The 20,074-nt window shown below is 39.7% G+C and overlaps 1 protein-coding gene across 2 annotated transcripts in view; it reads left to right on the top strand.

Moving 5' to 3' along the window:
* The window catches only part of BABAM2 (BRISC and BRCA1 A complex member 2), a 173,908-nt gene extending 159,034 nt beyond the window's left edge, over positions 1-14,874 (top strand). The window contains exons 12-13 of one of the 2 annotated variants that reach the window (XR_014227553.1): positions 11,552-12,137; positions 13,759-14,874. Coding sequence is in view for 1 of the 2 variants with exons in the window: in XM_082305426.1 (XP_082161552.1) it covers positions 11,552-11,615 (64 nt within the window). In the remaining variant the exon portion in view is untranslated. Of the gene's footprint in view, positions 1-11,551 lie in introns of both variants that reach the window. The other variant, XM_082305426.1, reaches the window with a different exon arrangement.
* The last annotated feature ends 5,200 nt before the right edge of the window (positions 14,875-20,074 follow it).

The raw sequence follows: 20,074 nt of genomic DNA, 5'->3' as shown, positions 1-20,074 counted from the left end.
GTTAACATCAGCAAACTTTGCCATCTTCTTTTGCTTACTGTCACAGATCATGTAGGAATATGTTGAACAACACAGGTCAAAACACCCATTTCTGTGCAGTCCTCAGGTGACTTCACCCTAATAGTACTCATCATTCATTCCTATCTTTTTTTTCTTATCTTGGCCTGCTATTTATCCACTCATGGATCTTTTCTCCTGCTGCAGTAATTCAGTTTTTTAAAAGCCTTTGAAAAACTTTCCCAAATGCCTGTAGGAAAGTTGAGCAGCGTGTGTCACTTGAGTCTTTCTTGTCCGCATGTTTTCAGTACCTTAAGAAAATATGAGATTTGTGAAGCATAAGTTTGACTCCTACTCAATATATTGTATTCACTCAAGTCTACTAATTCTGGGCTTTTTATAAATTTATGGTTTCTTACAACAGTCTATCAATTTCTAAGGTATGGACAGGAGATTTACTGGTCCACAGTTCCCTCTATCCTCCCAGACCTTTTTTTAATTGACATCACACTTCTCTGGTACCAAGCTGTTGTAAGCAGGAGGTTACAAGCTATTTAAGAGTTTAACTTTCTCACACTTGAGTTTCTCTAGAACTTGGGTGTGAATATCATCTGGGCCTGCTGATTTGCTTGTGTGTGTTTCATTGAGTTGTTCGTTACCTTTTTGGCTGACATTTCTGCGTGAGTCAGATCTTTCGGTACATCCCTTGTAAAGCAGCATTCTGGTATGGCAGCCTCTTTAAGCACCTCCACAGTGAACCTGGATGCAAAAGTAGTTTCATTTATTCTTTGTGACTTTATTTCTTCTGAGCATTCTTTTTACTTTTTGACTCGCTTTCGTACTGTTTGACAAGTTTTTATTTGGAGGGCCACAGCTAATTTGTTCCTCAAATCCATTTTTGATCTGCATTACTCTGCTTTTACATAAAAGGTTTAAGAGTTTATTCTTGTCTGCTTTCCCCATTTGGAGAGGTCTCTGACCGTTTGAGAATTTCCTCTTACTTCTAATAGCAAACATGTATCTTTTAAATAGCAAAGAGAAATAACTTCTTTAATATGTTTTATATAGTCACAGATGGGTGGCATCTCATCCCTTTCCTTCTGACTGGTTTGTCCTAATGAATATCCAAGGAGGTTTCTTTTATGTTTTGGTATGTTGCCTTTGGCCCCAGTTGATAAGCGATCTGGCAAAGCAAAGCGGATGGCATGATGAAATCAGTACTTTCACCTGCAAGCAAACTTTGTTTTCAGGGATGCTGGTTGTCAGACTCGTTATGGATGCATCTGCGGTGTAACCCTTAATTTCTGCCTCTGAAGTACAATTAAGGGATTCAATAATCTCTTAAAGATCATTCAAATTCTATTATTACTTCTGTGATCTCCTCTCTTCTTGAATCTCTACACTTGTCTTTCCTTATGAGCCTCACTCCTGAATGTGTTTTTGCCCAGTCTTTTCTGCTTTCTGCTACTTCTTGTATCGTTCCTACTTCCCCCCTCTCCTTCACCTTGCCTTTTATACTTAGGAGAGGTTCCTAGTTGCATCTTGCCTGGCATTGACTCTCTCCTTCAAATCTACTAAATAATTTGCTAAATAATTGCCCTCCAACAATAGAGTTCAGTGTACACTTACGTAGCCTAGGTAGGAGGAAATAATAAATGTCTTGAATAAAAAGTATCTCTTTAAGAAGTTAACCTTTACCTGGAGTGGAAAAATATGGCTATGGCACTTCAGCAAATAGGAAAAATAGAGCAGGCTTGTCACACTGTAGCTCATACAACTGGAAATTTCCTGCGAATTAGTACTGTATTTAAAAAGACTGTATGAAGATTGAATTTTTCCATGATGGCCTTGGAATATCATTCTCATGATCCAGTGGTAAGGAAGTGGAGTGACTGTGCTGTGACAGAGATATTCCAGTGCCCCCTTCGCAGACACCCGCTACCCCAGCACTGAGTAATCCCCGAGGGGAAAATGGAAGTTAAGAAAGCAGAAGCAAAATTTGCTGTGATCTAAGACCACAAGCCTTCATCTGACTGAAGCAAGTCTATTTATATACATTGTGGAGAAGGTGAAGGAAGTGAAGTGTTTATCTCTTGAACCGGCAAGCAGAAGACATTGATAAAACTGTTTCAAAATGAGAGGTTCATTTTGCTACGTATGCTTTGGGACACTTAGAGCCACTCTTTCGGTGCAGTACACCTCTGTAAATTCCCAAATATCTATATCAGAAACCTGTGAGAGAGTAAAGCCCAGAATCTTGATTTCCAAATGATTCAGAAAAGTAGCTTACGTAGTTACTGGCCTTGGTCTATACGCACTGATTACGTCCAGTAGCTGTAATTTTTATCTGTAATTGTCAGTAAAGGTTCCTGCATTTGGGAGCACATATATTCTTGGAACCAAAGCTACCATCTTTTGCAAAGTGATGACCCTACTTATGCTGCTGCTTTAAAATAAACATTAATTGCCAGGCTACATAATGATCTACAGTCCTGGCTCTGCAGCAGTTCCCTAGAACTCCCTTCCTTCATATTTTGCCTTTAGTCAGGTGGTTGTGTTTATGGTTGTTTCGTGATTTGAACAGATTGTCAAGATTCATTTTGCTTAATAGTAAGTTGGGCAGCAAAGTCGTCTTAATTTTTACAGCAGAGCTATGTTGAATCCTTGACTTTATTTATAAAATCAATTGATATCATGGTTTTTTGGAACAGACACGCAAATGTATAACCAAATGAAAATTTAATTTTTATTTCTGTTTGCTTCATATGGAGTAAAGCCACCTGTTATTTCTGCAATCAGCAAACCATTGAAAAACATGTCTAAATATAACCGTTTCTTGTACCTTTCTGTGTAACTTGAATCAGAAATGTTAATAACTCGAACAAGAACTTCTGGAGGAAAAAGACATTGTTGGTAAAATACAGAAAACAGCTTTTGGGCATGAGTGAATTTTAATGTTTAAACTTCAGATGTGTACTTAGTTTCACTTGTTCTACTACTTCAATTTCCTGTTATGGTTTTGGTAGCATATGTTTTGTTTTGTTTGTAATTTTAGAGACGATTTTCTGTCATGTAATACTATGAACTGAGCTGAAGGCAATGACTTTTCTTAAAAACTTGCATTTTGATGGGTGCCCACTGCAGACCTCCAGCTCTCTTGATGCTTGATTACTGGCCTGTCCATCAGCCTGGCTGCACAGTCAGTGCCTTGTGTAGACTGGCAGATAGAAGTGGGCATAGGAAGTTTACTAAACTCCTTGTAGGTAAATCACAGCGAAAGGAGGTAGAGAGACAGGAATATTAGAAGAGGAAGAGAGATAATGTGATGAATTTGGCACCCGGAAAAAAAAATTGCTAGCAGCATAATGGCATTGTGCACTGACTCCTTTGTACATTTGTGTGTTTAGCCAGTTACAGTAGCAGTAATTTAAGAACTATTGTCTTGCTGTTGTATAAACACTTCAGATGTTTGCTTAGCATCGCCAGTTTTGGAGATGTATAAAATGGAGAACTGTGTAGACATTGTGTTACACATAAAAGCAAAATATTTGCTGTAGATAAAGCTGCCTAGTAAGGAAATTATAAACCACATCCCAGAGAGCATACCATCAAGAAGCTTAGTTTAGAAACATGAATACGTGCCAAGTATCGTTATGTATATTTGAAGCGATAAAGAAATCCTGGAAGGTACCTTTATCATTCTGCTGCTGTGCTTGGATGAGTTTTAGTGATGTTCAGATTTGAACGGTGGTTTAGAAGCGCTGCTGCCTCCCGAATGCCTAGCGCATGCCATAATCGTCCTGATTCTCATTAGCTCCTGAGCCTTTGCCACTTGGCGCCCAGCCACGTTGTGGGCCTGCCTGCTGCAGCCCGATTCCGGCTATGCAACCAAAAGTTAGAGCGCTGAGAACTATTTGTCACTTCAGTCGTTGTAATATCTTAGATCTGGAGAGAATGATAATTTGTTTTAACAATCATTTTCTCCTGATAGAGGTGTCGTAAAATGTCTAGCGTAAAATTAATCTCCTGTTACCCCATAGTTATCTCAAAGCAGGAAACTGGGTTGTTCTGCTCTGCCGTGAGCGCAGCCTGGTGAGGAATGCTGTGAAAGTGCCTGTGAATAAATAGACAATATGGTTCGCCCATTGGAAATATGCTTTTAATGCATTATATATAGGAGAAATAGCAAAGAGGTTTAAATGTCTCGTGTCTGAGTTTACAAGGAAAAAAACTAGGCCTCGAACATTGGCATGAGGCCTATTAAAAGAATGGGTTTTCAGTAGGTTTCCACACTTTTGCATTCAGCCCGTGTTAAATGCAAGGTGTAGAGATGCAGGAGGAGGGTATAACCACCTGATAAGGACTTAATGAGCACTCATGGAATATGACCTATGTAAATACATACCCGCTATTGGAATTAATGTAACAATTTATTAATTTAAGTTCCTTTTGTTAATTAGCACTAATTGTGTTGAATTAGATAGCTCCTGACAAATGGAATTTAAAAAGAAAACAATTATATAAAAAAAGAAGGGTTGGCATCTTTGATTTTGTCCTGTTATAAAGAAACTGCAAATCCTAGAGACTTTGGAGAGTTATGGTAAATCTTCTACACAGGAGGTGAATTATTAGGGGTTCCATGAAGCAAACCAGCTGGCTGTGCCTGTGTAGTCACGGGAGGACAAATCCGCTTGTCTGGCACCCAAAAGGGATTGTTGTAGGTGTTCAGTATTTTCAAAACAAGTTTTCATTGTGTCAAAACAAGTTGCGACAGGAACATAAAAATATAAAGACACGCTACATATGTATGTATGCTCCGTGCAAAAATACTTTGGACTTCAAAAAGTGAATAATCGGGTGACGTTGATAAAGCCTGGAGAAGCTCTTTTATAATTCTAATATGGCTATGCTCTTGAAATAATTTATATAACAAGATTTTATTGCAAAGTGTCAGCATAATAATACTAGTCTGGGAGGAATAGGTCAAAGACCTCAAGAAGCTTCAGGCTGTCCTTTACTCTGACCTATGCCCTTCTTAGTTCCTGTTTGCACTTAATTTAATTGGAAGAGGGGAGAACGTTGCTACTCTAGCTAATTTATGAAGATCAATCTTCTCTGGACTGAATTTTTTTGCGTCAGGATTCTGTGGATTTGAAGAAACTTGTGTATGTCTTGCAGCAGTTCCTTTAGGGTGCAGAAGGAAAGAAATATGGGATGCAAAATTATGCAAATCCTAGAGTTGCAACTCCTGTAAAAGAAATGGACAGCAGTTCAGGCAAGTGCCTGGGATTCTCCACTGTATCTAATACAGCTGAAAGGAGTACAATTCAGTCCTCACCTCAGTCCTGCGGTAAACAAGTGTTTGCAGAATATTCAAACATAAACTCAGTGTTTAACTTACTGGACAATTCAGACAACAGAGGACTGCTGAGGCGAAGGGTGTCCTAGCTACAGACCCTAATCCAGAAGACTTGGAAGGGTTACATAGCACTATTTGGAGATCCCCACGACTACAGGAGTGCCTGGCCCAGTCAGACATATTAGCTTGAAGAGGTTGAGGAAAAGAACCCCACATTTTCCTGTATGCCTTGCCTAGACTAGGAGAAAATGGATGTATTTATCAAGTATACTAGCTATTATGATTTTGAATACACTAAGGTTGTTCTATAATTAGAGCCTAATATTTTCAGAATTAAACCATAGTCAAGGTAGGTACTAAAACATTTTACAAGAATGAATTAGAATATTGAAATAATGGGTAGTAAGAATTTAAAGTTTGCTCTCAAAGCCAATACTAGGAAAAATCCAAGTACAATAACCTAAGTCTTCTGATGGCAAGGAACACAATACATGCGCTTGATACGGTGAGAAAAAGTAAGGACAGCCCATGTGTCTTGGTGAAGAGATGGAGATTTCAGCTCAAGGGCTTTCATTTGCCAGTAAAGAATGTGCAAGGGCAGAATACGGTGTGCTGGTAGTAGACGTTGCTATACAGCTAAGTCGGTGCTTGATGTGGACCATCAGGATTACTTCATCCCCTTCCTTTTCCTCAGATCATCTCTTGATGGAAAAGGCACTTGAAACTCCCACATCTTGAGCTGAAACACATAAAATATATGAGTGCAAACAGGGCTAGCATGGATGAATTTGAGATCAGCGTGCTGAAAAACTTGGTACTCTTGAACTGAGGAGTTTAAGGGGAATGTGTTTTGTGAATGACTTAGGAAGATGATTCATCACCCCATGATGAATGTCCTTGTCCCAGACACAAAAAGCAGAAATCTCATTGGTATGGCATTTTGTATGCTTTTTTCCTCACGGAGTTTGAATCTCTTATGTTCTGCTCCAAATTTCCCACATGAAGATTTTAAGAGAAATAGAAACACCTAGACAACTCTTCTAACTTCATTACACAATGAGCAGTAACTAGAACACCATTGTATAGTTGGCTGTAGCACCAGTCAAGTAAAAGCAATAGCAGAAAACAAGTGCGTTACAGTTTTAGAATGCTTTCACCATAAATATATGTGAAGTGTTTGATGGGAGATCACAGCTACGTAATTTAAAATCTTTGCAGATTTTCAGCATAGGAATCTGAAGGCAAAAGATCATTATCAAATGATCAATGCAGATTTTCTACCAACTACATTTTAAAAACTCAACACTAAGTTATACTAGAAAAAACATTACAATTAGAATGAAATTTCATAAAAGCATGTTAATTCTGAGTCAAGTATGTTTTAAGCACTGCAAACCCACACTGTAGGATTTAGACGTGTATGTGCTTCTTGAGACCTTGTACTACAGTCAGTGTTTTATATCACTAGAAAACATGTAAACAACGAGTGATCCAATTCTACCTTCTTTATATACTTACCATTTGCAACAGCAAGACTTTCTTTCCACTGGATAATAAGGTGAAGGAAAGATAAGTGCTTTACTCTCAGCAGATGTCCTTGAGCGTAGCACCTGAAATTCAATGTACCGTATCAAGTGTATATAGTGGTTAACTACAGCAAAATGTGTTGTTTTCTGGAGTGCTGAAGAAAAATTTCCATAGAAACCCCGTAACTTGCTACCTTGAACTTGGAAAATGATCATTTGAGGAAACAAAACAAATAGACAAAAAAAAAAAAAGATTCTTACAGTAAGACACTCAACAAAGAGTTAGACATGTGCCTGTAAGCGTATGAAGATTGGCACCCACTCTAAGCTGAAAAGAAAGCAACTCTTTAAACACTGTTCAAGCTAAGATCTAAACCATTACAAGAGGGATGCAGAGCCATTGTACTCAACACTCACGCAAAGAATATCTGTGGATTTTGTACAAACCAGTTTCTCTGTACTTGAAGGAGCATGTTATGCGGTTCTTCTGAGCTTGGTGTAAGGTCAGTGTGACATAGACCCACCGAGAGCATGGTAAAGCAGGAGAAAGAAGGAACTCTGTGTTTCCCAGAAAGGAGAAAAAGCATTGATCAAAAACTGATTTCTGCCATGCGACACAGCCTAGAGAAACCATAGATCAGGTTAGCTTTCTGCATCTTCGGTCTAATTCAACAGGTACCCAAATTACTGAATATTTTTTAATAACAGTTCTCTAGAGCTGAAAAGCGTATCTACTGGATGTAAAAATAATAATTTCAAAACACTTCCGAGATACTTGAAAGTATCATGTGGCAAAGTGTCTGAAACAAAAAATGGTGAGATTTTTATGTGAATTGTGTGTTGTAGCACAGATCAAATTCATTGAGGGTGTAAATTTGTATGAATAGATTTATGTGAATAGGGTATGAGAAACAAATCTTTTTCCAAAGTTCATGTTTACATTCACAGTTTCTCTGTGCCTGTATGTGCAGGATGCTGGAGTATGAGTGTTTCCATCAATTTAAAACCTTTCTAAAAGAAATAGTATTCCATGTAAAAGAGGCCCTTACCATCCAGGCTGTAGCAGAGTATTGTCCTTCAGAAAATTTTGTATTTCTTTTACAGTTATTTCATGTAATCTATTGTGACATAATATGTCCATGTCATAGTCCTATTTGTGTGGAAATATGTAGACTTTGAGCTCAATGCCAGTTGGTTGATAGATGAAGCTTACTCACTCAGCCAGTAATTGATGCTTGTCCTGTTCCTCCTTACTGGTAGTCTCTGCAGTGGACAAAACAGTCTGAATTTCCATTTCATAGGAAATTCAAATATTTTAACATATGGTTTTGTCCCAAACTTCAGATAAAAAGTTCTGAAAAAAATTTTCCTTGTAAGATGTGAAAAAAAAATGCATCTCCTAGCAGTAGCACAGTGCTTCCTGGAAGCAGAAGTTTTAATGATTTATCCCATCATTCTTCATGGACTGGGTCCTTTGAAGAGACTACTTCTGCTGTTATGTTTATACTTATGACTCCTGTGATGCACAAGGGCATTGTCTGTGTGACTAGATACATCATCTCTGAGACGCTGGACCGCAAATAAGCAGGTTGATACCAAATTTAGGCTCAGTTCTACAAACCAGAACATCTCTTCTCAGGTCAACCCAAACCAAAGTACCTCATTCTTTTCCTTCTTTTCCTGGTGAAAACTCAGTAGCATTTCCACAGAAATGCACGCAACTAGGTAAAAATAAAATTTTCCATTGAAAAAGTCATGTGATTTAAAAAAAAAGAAATTCCAACACACTGTAATAATGAGTAATGTATTTGCTGCCTGTTCTACTCCTTCATATATACCGAAAATAAGTCTCGTTACTTTTCTACACTAACGCTTGCCATTCCCTCCCTATATGCAGTATTCATTAATATCGAAGCAGTTTAACCTCCCTTCTCCTACTTCCCCATCTTTCCTCTTCAGTCTGTTAAATGTGCTGTAGCTGGTACAGTCCTATCAAGTATATTGTGCTTTTGGAGCTCTTTGAAGGGTCTTTTTTGTTTTGGGTTGGGGGGGGTAATTTATTTTGTGTGTGTGATGAATCATAATTATCCAAATGTTTTTTTCCAAAATTTCTTTAATCTCAGATACCTAGAGTGTGTGGGAGAGAGCCAGAAATGGAGAAACATATCCTGGGTAAACGTTTGGTACTACATTTGCTTCAGTCTGGACAAGACCACAAATGATAAGGGCAAACTTGTACTTTAAATTATGGAAACATGTACTGTAAAGTATGGAAAGAAAAAAGTAGACATTTACAAATTACGAAGTACTAATGGAATTTTTGTAGTGTATGGAGCATTTCCAAGAGGTTCATTTGAACTACCAGTGAAATAACATCATCTTTGATATAGTACATCTGATCAGAATGTAGGGAGGTGTTAGATTTAGTTTTGCAGCAAAGGATACAAGCTCTACTGCAGGAATCAGTGAAAAGAAAGGATGTTGGTGTAGTTAAAGATGGTGTGGGAGGGTGTATGTGGTATCAGAAGCATTCGTTCTGGAATTTACCTTAAAGAAAAGTCATTGAATGCAATAAGTGTGGTTTTAATACAAAGCACAGAAATGCTATAAAGGAGGTGTTTCAGAAAAGAAATAAAACATAGGAAAATACTTCTGCTTATATTCCATTTAATGATTAAGAATTTCTACAGTTTAGGAAGGGGGAAGTTTTAAGTAACATTTATCAAGTCAGTAAGAAGAGCATGTGCATGGAAGAAGAGTCTGCAGAGAAGCTATCAAAGGGGAAGGAAGAAGCTACTTAAAATAAGCAAGGAGAAGAAATATAATTAAATGTTAGGACAGATAATGCAAGGAGAAATAAAAGGATGATAGATCCTGGCATTGACAATGTGCAAGTGATATTCCTTGAGCTAGCAAATTGACGTAGAGCTGACCAGGACATACATAGGCTATGATTTCAAATGTATGCTATAAACACATGAACACAGAAATGGCATTCAACTGTTAAGACGAGGTGACAGGCATACCTTCTCAGCTGGTTCATGTGTGCGTGTGTGCCAGGATGAACAATCACTTTTGTGGGCATAATTACGAGGGCTGCTTTCTGAACTTTGATTCAGTAAATCAAGAGTGCGTTCTGTAAATACACAGCACAATCTGTGTATGCTATAAAATGTGTGTGCTGGTTTTTGCTTTTCTTTTCCATTTCTGGGCTCAGCTCCTCAGTCCAGAAATGCTTTTACTTTCTATTGCTCTGTTAATCTTTGGACGGCATCTCGTGTGTGTTTACAGCTTTTGTACAAAAGCTGACTGCAGCTATCTGTTAATTAATTTGCCAGGCACAACTTCACAAAGAGAGGGGAGTGTTCTCTTTTGTGATCTTGCGACGTTTTTGGATGTAAGGAGGTATGATTGGTGTTCAGTGATTGCCAAAACTTCTACCCAAATTATGAAATACATGTCAAGATTGTGAAGACGATCAGCATATGTTTGCTTCAGGAGGTATATCAGCAGAGAGATCAGAAATGTAATGAACATCATTGCAGCTATTCTCACTTTGGATTTTTTTTTTTTTTGGTGGGGAGAACAGGAAGAGGTTCTTCTTGCATAGAAATTTATAAAGACCAGTGATATGAACAGCAAACAAAATCTAAAAAAAAAAAAAAAAAAAAGTAGAGAAAGTGAAAGTTTGGTGCAGAAAGTAGTAGTCAGAATGATGAAGCCGCTTCTAATATAACTTGCAAATAAAGGGTATCATTTGGACACATAAAATACGTTTAGTACATGGTTGAGTATTTCAGTGCAATAAACTCAAAGGTACAGTTCAAACTCAATTTTGGATACTTGGGTTCAGCTCATTTTACAGATCTATGAGTCACTCGATTCTTTGTAAAGAATATAGACTAAGATCCAAAATGTACAAAGCACATCTTAATTTTCAGAGTCTAAGAAAAGGAATTACAGTTCATCCAAAGTGTTAGTATTTATTCAGTACGTCTTATGTAAACTACTGCCATCAACAGTGACACTGTATTGCGTCAAGGTTTCTGTAAGGAGACAGATAAAGAGCTTATCTCCTGCACATATTCTGACTTCTTTTCACGATTTTCCTGCTCTGCTGACTTGTCTGTCTTTGGGCCTTTGGTACCATATGTGAAGCTTTCTTCAACATAGGGAAAAAAACCCAACCTTTTGTCCCAGAAACATGGTGAACATCAACTGCATCAAAAAGTTCCAGTTATAAAATGCTGCAACCAGTGGCATAGCCATGCTTGTGGCTCATCTAAGTGTTTCTTGCTTCTACAGCCATTGAAAGGTTTATTTTCCAGTGGATAATACAATTTGTCTCTGGAGCTTTGCATTGGATAAAATACGGGTGGTTCATCAGGCTCATCTGACAGTGTCAAGTTACTGATGTTGACCACGTTAAGAGGTGGTTAGTGGTGAGGACACTGAGGAAAGAAGCACTGCTGGGTCTAGAAAGCTGAAGTGTATGGATCTGTTGCGTACTAAAAACTTGTAAGAAAAACACTACCTATTTATGAGATCTAATAACGGACTGAGCATGGTAACATGATGCTTCTCTGTTAAAACGCTGGCTACATACATGCACACGCCGTGTTCTAAGTTTACTCCTTCCTAACCATGCATTTTCTTTTTTTTTCACTAGGGCATATTTCAAAACGTTTGTCCCTCAGTTCCAGGAGGCGGCATTTGCTAATGGGAAGCTTTAGGCAGCCTCGGGCACGGAGATGATACTGGACAGATCCTTCAGTCTGCATGTGTCAGCCCACAAGAAGAATGCCTGGAAATGGGTTGGACTGTCTTGATAGGTGCTTTCTTGCCTCTGAAATGGTTTTGGTAGCTTCAGTTTTTGTCAGATTTCTGAAACAAAAACCTCACTAGCATGCTTAAAACTGAATATTTGGTATTCGTCCTGTCCCTTTGCCTCTGCCACCACCATTCCTTTATATATCCACTGGATTAAATTTAAAAGGGTGTGTTTTGATGTGATAACATTTTCTCGTGCCAACAGTGTCCTGTGTGTTATGCCTTGTTTCCTTGTCTTCAGGTGGTATAAATTGGATATTTTTTTTTCCACAGAAATACTATGTAATTTATATATTTAGTTAACATTTCCAGCTTATCCTAAGAAAATAGAAAACTGCCGTATGTACCAGGAATGCCTAGTGGACTGTACAGTGCCATATTCTGCCTTGGAGGTTTGCATCTCACTGTGGTTGTTATTCTCACAGGTATGGATATGAGTTGCACAGTTCAATTCTCAGTGCCTTTCAAGTTGGTCTGATATTAATATGGCAGGGTGTTGGAGGGGTTTTTTTAATATTTCAGTTGAAAGCTCATCTTATATGAAATGCTATGCTTTTATGCTTTGTTTTTATTTCCAGTTGTACAATTTTGGTGGTTTTCTAATGAACTCCCCTTGCCATTATAAAAAAGTTCTACTTCTTTAGCACCAATGCGCAAGAAACTAGTTATATGAATCAGTATAACAAAACAAAGCTCTTTCATAGACCTGTAATTTTTCCAAGTAAGACAAATACTGCTAAGAAGCAAACTTTCAACAAAGGAATGAATGATGTCTTGGAAAATAACTGATGAAATAATGTAGGGCTATAGGTATTTAGCTTAATGCTTAAGTTCAACTAGTCTTCTCAGAAATAATTTTAAGTGTACATAACTGGAAACATTACCTCCCCTAATTCTGAAATGCCAAATGTAAAATCCCACCTATTCATCCTTTCTTTCACGCTTGTGTCAGGCGCACCAGTCGGGGCTAACTGTCACGATGTCACTTCCCAAATTAATTTGTAAATAGACCAGGGTACTTTCCAGTAAGGAATAAAATTAACAGAGTGTGTGTTGCTTATAAACGGCATATGGAAAATGTGCCCTACTTCTGCTAAATATAAGGAACTAAATGAATAGTATGCAGATGATACAGTGGCACTGGAAAACATTTAGTTTGAAATTATTCGCTATAGCACCACTATCTACTTATGCAATGAAATGTCATCAAATTACTTGATTGGCAGCATTCTCCTACCCTTTCTAAAACTTGTTATTTTACATTAAAAATAGTGCTTTCCAGGGGAACGTCCACATAGGAAACGTAGATGGGTTTTGAGCAGTGAAGCTTAATAATTAAGAATTATGCAAATAATTTAGCTCTAGAAACTACAGGCATTTTTAGCTAGTTTATAGGCAAAATTTTAGTTTATGTTTAATAGTGAAGTTCTTGGCTGGAAATTAAGCTGCAAACAAAATCGGAAGCCTTATTGCAAATCTACGGAGGAGGGGGCATATTCTGTCCTGTGACCCACCCGCTTGTGACTCTCGCTGCATTATCTGAGGGCTGTAAACGGCTCCAAAGGTCTGAGCCTGAATTCCCTCGGTGGAGGCATTGCATTAGGCTTTTGCAGGCAAACCAAGACTTACAGCAGATGTGGAGGGTAATGGTTTTATGTGAACAGCAAAACCATAAGGGAACAACCTTAAATGACTGAAAACAGGCATTGTTTGGTATTACCGGGATGATCTCGCATCTGCATTCTTCAGGTAAAAGTCAAAGCCACGCACACATAGTCAAGAATAACCTAACTCTTTTGAATGGGGTGGGAGAAGGAGAATGAAAAACATTTGTTCTCATAGTATTCAAAATCTGATAGAAACAAATCTCTAGCATCTTCAAAAGGCAAAATCCAAACCCTCAAGTTGCATCAGTAGGTTCCTGGAATCTTACATTTTATAACCTTGTGTTTGATTCAGTGTTGTAGTGATTGCCCCACGAACAGAGTGTTTGCTTTACACACCTCACTGTCCAAGTGGCACCAGTATTTTTTTTTATCTTTTCAGAAGTTACCGTGATTCAAAGGCCAGCAATTGCATAACGTTTCCAAAAGGAGGTCTGCTCTTCAGAATTAGCACGCATTTTCAACCGAAAATACATCCTTCACCTCAGTCCTAGTAATTCTGGACAAAGGACTACTTTATTATTAAAGGACTAAGAGTTTTAGAAGCCATGTAAGAAAAGACTTTGAGAATATAAAAAGCCTAAACCAGCAATTCCTTCTGTTGAATTCAATAGTTTCACCAACTTTTCACTAGCATATATGGAAACGAACTGATGGTTTCAGTCTGATTTCATGTTATGCTACAACTGGTAGTATTTAAAAAAAAAAAACTAAAAGGTAGAAAAGTTGAGAAACTGAACTGTTTGTGTTTAAGATAAAGTCTACAAGCCTATCAATTTTCAGATTAGAAGAAAAGGCATTTTTCTTCCACTTAATGAACATTTTCTGATTTCAAAGCCACCCTGCACTCTTTGACCTGTACAGTATTTTACGGAGCCCTTCCTGATAGTTCTCAGAAGAACATATTGGTGTTAGCACTACAAATGGGGTACTGGGAGGAAAAACATGGAAATGAGTGAACTTTTCTCTCCAGGAGGAGGGTTACCATATAAATACTACATCAGAAAAGAGAGTGAATTTGAATAATTTTATATCAAATCAAGTATGTGTTGAAGGCATTTAAGTTAGCCACAAAAGTTGTAATCTAATAAGTTGGAGTTATTTCTGTTATCTCCTGGTTTATGATAATATCCATTGTGGCCAGTTTAATGGCAATGAGACTTTCAGTGCTTTCTTTCCAATAATGTGATACATGCCATTAAAATGAGCAGTCAGACTTAGGCTAGTTTCTTTGGTTTATGAGAACCACAGAACACAGGAGAAAAATAGCAATGTTACGAACATATTGAAAAGCCTGAATTCTACTCTGTCATGATTTTGATTGAAAGAATGCAGTCTCTAGTTACTAAGCCCCATTAATGCACAATTTTCCAAAGGTCCTTAAAGTGCAAACTTACAGTCAAGCCTTTATTCATCTGCATACGTAATCCACTGTGCTAGAAGTAATAACAAATCTTTCGGATTCAAAGTTCGACTTTTTGTGAACTTGCTGGAAAGACTGGACAAACAGCTGGAAGAATAAATAAAAGTTGACTATATCATACATAGTTTGGCCTTCATTGATCTTTCTGTTCTGCTGGTCATCACTTCGTTGATCAGCACGTTCTGTTTGCTGAATCGGCAGTGTTTTCAGTATCTCCGTGTCCTTGAACATCCTCCTTTTCAAATATGAAGTAGACTTGACTGAGATTTCGAGAAGAAATCATTGCTAGAATTAGCACGGATCTCCTGCGGGTTGTTAGACCCTCACTAGGCATGTTTCTATGTGTGTTTCCTTCCTCTCATCCCGTCTGGCACTTGCAGCAATAAGCATCTTTGCTGAATCAGTCGGAAGACTAGATTTAGCAATGAAGCGCAGTACCTTAAGTCTCACTTCAGGTGGTTTTACACAAAAAGACTTCTTACCTGGGCAAGAGGGGAATAGGTTTGGTTAGTCTCTGTCAAGCAGTGCCTCCTAATACAAGGCTGGGGGTGTAGCAGAGGTCAAAAACCTGTTTAAGTGGTGAGTAGAGACTGCTGCTTGGACATCCTCCTCCTCCTATGTCACTACCCTTAACAACCGGAGAAGCAGCAGGCAGTAGAAACCTGTGGCAGCATGCGAGGGTCACCCCTGCAGGTCTGAAATATGTTTCTAATACCACGTCTATGTGGCAGAGGTACATGGAGATGAAGGAGTAGTGTCCTCTGTCAGTGGAGAAGGGGAGTTTCTCACCTTTCCGGCTTTGTGAGAAAGGCGTGCTGCGAGAAGGTAACGAGCTTTGGACACAGCTTCTGACCATGACTGTTAATTACAGGGTGCTGTCCCTGCCCTGTGAAGCAAATGAAATCTGTGACCAAACTTGACTGCTAGTGAATGCTCTTCCCTTAAATTACTTATGTCTCTGTAATTGACGTATTGTAACGCTCATTAATCCTAAAGGTTACACTGTTTCTTACTTCGTAAGTGTTACTGAAAATCCCTTAAGTCATCTCCTTTTCAGTTTTTATTTTCAGGTGTCTGTAATGTTCTGGGACAATTTTGTTTCGTCCTCACTGCTATTTTTAGCAGCTTCGAGGTTTACGTTTTAACAAGGCAACCAGTAGTTGTTCCAAGTGTGTGCCAGCATCGTATGGACGTACATTAAATCCAGAATGATTTGATGTAAAAATAATCAGTCTTACTCTAGAAACTGTTTTTTATTTATTAAGCTAAGTATTGTATTCTCCACAACAGAATAATTCTGAGAAAATACTCTGTTGTTACCCGGAACAGAGAGGATAATTATGCTGATAGCACTGGATACATTTTTTGCACCAAATCTTGGTTTAATTTGCATCTTAGCATCAGCAGGGGGAAAGTGTATTCTCCTTTTCTGAAGGAAGCCTGCACCTAAATAAACCATTGATCAGGCTATATCTTTTCCTGTTTGTACTTTGGAACAATAGGGTTCGTCCCTATGGGCAAAGCCAGTAAAAATCTGAACAATGATGTACATCAACAGTACAGGTTTTTGTAATTTCTTTTTTTTTTTTTAACTGACTTCTGTAGATTCAGAGAATAATTTCAAACTTTGTGCTGGGGGAAGGTAAACAACACAAATATCAGAAACATGCAAGTAATTTTAGCTACGTAAGAAATAACGCTAGCAGTCTAATATTCGACAGGAACGCAAGGGTTCTGCTATATATTTTTAAGCATGAAGCATGGGGCTTGAAAAGCCATGGCGTGTAGGTGATTTTAGTGCTGCTTTTCCTATTCTGTTCCCTGTCTTACGTTTAAAAGCTCAATTCTTGGTTCCAAGGCACTGCACAAACACCATTTTGTTAAAATGGTAGTTACCAAGCAAAAAGGCAGGGGGGGAACTGGGATCAGCTGCTGAAAATAGGTCTTAAATCATCAAGAAATCAACAAAGGAAGCAAGGTTTGGCGGCTGCCCTGCCACTTGCTGAGTCTACAATATGGGCCTTCAAACGTGTCCCCAGCGCAAATTAAAAAAAATACAGGAGGTTTTTCTTGCAGCGCTAAAGAATAAATACAGTTTTAAACAACAGGAAGTAAAGCAAGCGTTTAATTGCAGGCATGAAAAGCAAAATACCCACTAGAAGTCTAATGTTATTTGTGCCTACAGCTCCCCGCGTTTCTCCTGTCACCAGAGAGGGTGAAGAATTAATGCCTCGTGCTGCAGCTGCCCGTGGTGAAAATTGATCCTTGGGGTGCTCCATGTTTTCATCAAACTCTATTTAAACCCTAATGATGCTTGTTCTATCCCTGAGGATGGCAACGCGGTACCAGGGAAAAGCAAATTTTACACTATCGGGGTTTCTGTTCCACTGCTGCTCCATTTCAAGCCCTTGATTTGGGCGGGGCGAGTGCTTTGTAAGCCATCAGGCCTGCCAGCAAACAGGGTACATTTTATTACCTCGGTGTTTATTTGAAACGATTCAAGCTGATTATAATATGACGTCTTGTTTCCTTTATTCCACTGTCCCTTTCAGCAAAAGTTTTTCAGTACTTGTTTAAAAATCAGAGCCGTCGAGGTTATTTGTGTCTTTCGAAGGGGGTGTAGCACTGGTGTGAGAGCAGCAGCTCGAGGTTGGAGCCGTGCATTTCTTCTCTGAACTGCACAGTCAGCAGCAGCCCAAGCACCGCACACCCCTCCCAGCAAACCCCGCTTGAACTCGGTCTGACAGGATGACAACCAGGAGTGACAAAAACTGACCTTTTTTTGCTTTTCCTCAGAGGGCTAGCGAAACGGCCTCCGCTGGCTCAGTCGCCGTGCGCAGCCTCCTCCGCTACCCAGGTCCCCCTTGCTCCCTCTCCGTGAGACCCCAGCTGCAGGAGGTAATGGGCTTTGATTGCTCATCAGCTGGGGCTAGGGTCATTTTTGTACCCAACAGAGGAGCTGTGCCAGAGGGGAGTGCCACCCTGCTGCTGCTGAAGCTGGGCATTTCCTCTTAACGCCTTGGTATGAAAAGGCAGCTGCAAAATCCAGCCGCAACCCAAGTACAGCCCTGCCAGTAAGGGTGATTTCTTGTGTGTTTTGGCCAACCGAGCCTGCTCTCTGTTCAGCTGCCTCAGTTCTACCGGAGAGCGAACGCTGCAGAAAGCTTTCTCCTTGTGTCGCCAGCCCTAGAGGTAAAAAGTTCAGGGGCCATCAGCAACCAGCTTCCCATCTGAACTTTTCTATCCTCGTTATGAGAAGGGGAAGCAAAATGTCCAAATAAAAATCTGTATTATAGAAACAGCTTGTTTCTTAACATTTCTTCAGTTCCGTGGCTTGTTTCAATGGTTGTTTTATCGTCACTCTCTGGTGAAAGAGATACTGTAGCGTGCTGCGTTTCCTAGACTTTCTGCACTCACCTCCCTGTCCCTTGTACCCAGTAGGTGCTGTGTCTCAGCATCTCTGTTTGCCTCTGGACCACAGGGGTGCTCTCAAACAGCCCACAGGTGGAGCGGGAAAGAGGACGGCATCTTCTGGTTTCAGCAAGAAAGAGGTGAGTTTGGGTGAATGAGTTTGTGCTGTGAGAATTGGGCTCGTCCTCTTCAGAGCACCCACAGCACTTGTAGCCAAGAAGAAATAACAACTTCTGTCTAATGGGGTCAGATAGCTAAATGGAGCAGTTTCCGCACGGTGGTGGCTGGTATAATTATACGCTGGGCCATGGCGTGTCTGGTCCTAATAGCACCCGGGACTCTTGTGAGTGACTCAGCCACTGCTTGAGGCTAATTATGGGCAGGTTGCATGAAAAACCCCCGCAACTTGATCCTGCCTTCCTCTCTTCCAGCGGATGGGTGTTCAGCACCGACAGGGATTGCTCATGCAAAGCTGGGTAAATGCCTGCTCATGAGGAAAAGGCTTTTAAAAGCAAGGCTGCGAACAACGCTCGGGGGTGCCTGGTTCGAAGAGGAGGTGGTGTCTGTCAGGACATCGCTCGGTTGAATCCGATTCCCTGTCTCTGACATTAGCCGGTGCTGGAGTACTTTATAAGAGAGATTCCAAAATCATCTGATCGCTTGGTTGGTCGTGCTTTTTATGGATGACAGGAGTATTTCTTCTGCGTTTGTAATGGCCATTTTGTTCAATTTAGCATTATTTTTATTATGGTGTTTTAGAAATGGATCATGGGATTATTTGGCCCTTTTTAAAATGGAGCCATGTTTTCAGCACTGTGATATACTCTGGCAAAAGGGTCCCCACATTAGCTATACTGTGTGGAGTGTTTTGTTTTTTTTTCTTTTCTGCTCCAGAGATACCTTGGAGCAGGCTCAAGAAGCAGGTCGTATGCTTGAAGTGCGGGGAGTTTCATGACTCCTTCCTTCAGGCTCTGTCAGATTATGCTTACGGGAAAGACTTTTATCAAAAATTCTTCTTCCAGAAGTGACACCATCAAAAGCACAAATCTCTAGGACACCAAGCCCAGGGCAGAGAGCATTTCCACCAAGAGGACACAGTCCAGCAGTGGAAGAGATGCTCCCGGAGGTTAGGGCGTCTCCCTGGGGATTTGTGAGACGTGTAGGCAAAGCCATGGCAGTCCTGATCTAGCAGCTGGTGATAGTCCTGCTTCAAGCGAAAGGTTGGACTAAATGACCTGCAGACATACCTCTCGGGCAGCTTGGATGTGGTTTTACTAACTTTTTTAAAACCCGTGATACAGATGTAAGCACAACCTGATATTATCTACCTTTAAAGATTGTTCAGAGGCAATAGCACATGGAAACAAAATGAAGAGCAAAAGTGGTGAGAGGTCACTGTTTCTAACCGGTTTTAGATCTTAGAAGTGCAAAGAGATAAATTCAGTACTTTTTCAGTCACTCACTTGTGTTAGTAGGGATGGCTGCAAAACCATGGCTGATGTCCGTACAACACGGTGTTCTTAAGTAACTGCCCAAGCTAATTCCAAGCAAAGTGGCTTGAGTACTTGAAGCACTATAGACGTATTGCATCATCCCTTCGTTTTTGTGAAAGGTACCTTGATGTTGCCTTGAAGAAAAACCATGTTTGGATTTGAAAGTAGGCTGGGCATCTGGAGCCAATGCTCCCTGTATACAAACAAGATGCTTCTTCAGGGAGGAGCTAGGGCTGGAAACTGGTCCAACGTGCATTGAATTCTAGTTGTTTGGAGTTGTTTAGACTATTTGAAGAGCAGTTCACAAACAGGAAGGGGTTAAAACCGAGTGAAATGAGCTGCTTCATGGGCCACCATATCAAGGCAGACTG

This window comes from Platalea leucorodia (assembly GCF_965183815.1).
Source record: "Platalea leucorodia genome assembly, chromosome: 3".
NCBI classification, from domain to species: Eukaryota; Metazoa; Chordata; class Aves; order Pelecaniformes; family Threskiornithidae; genus Platalea; species Platalea leucorodia.
This window is presented reverse-complemented; position numbering and strand designations above follow the sequence as displayed.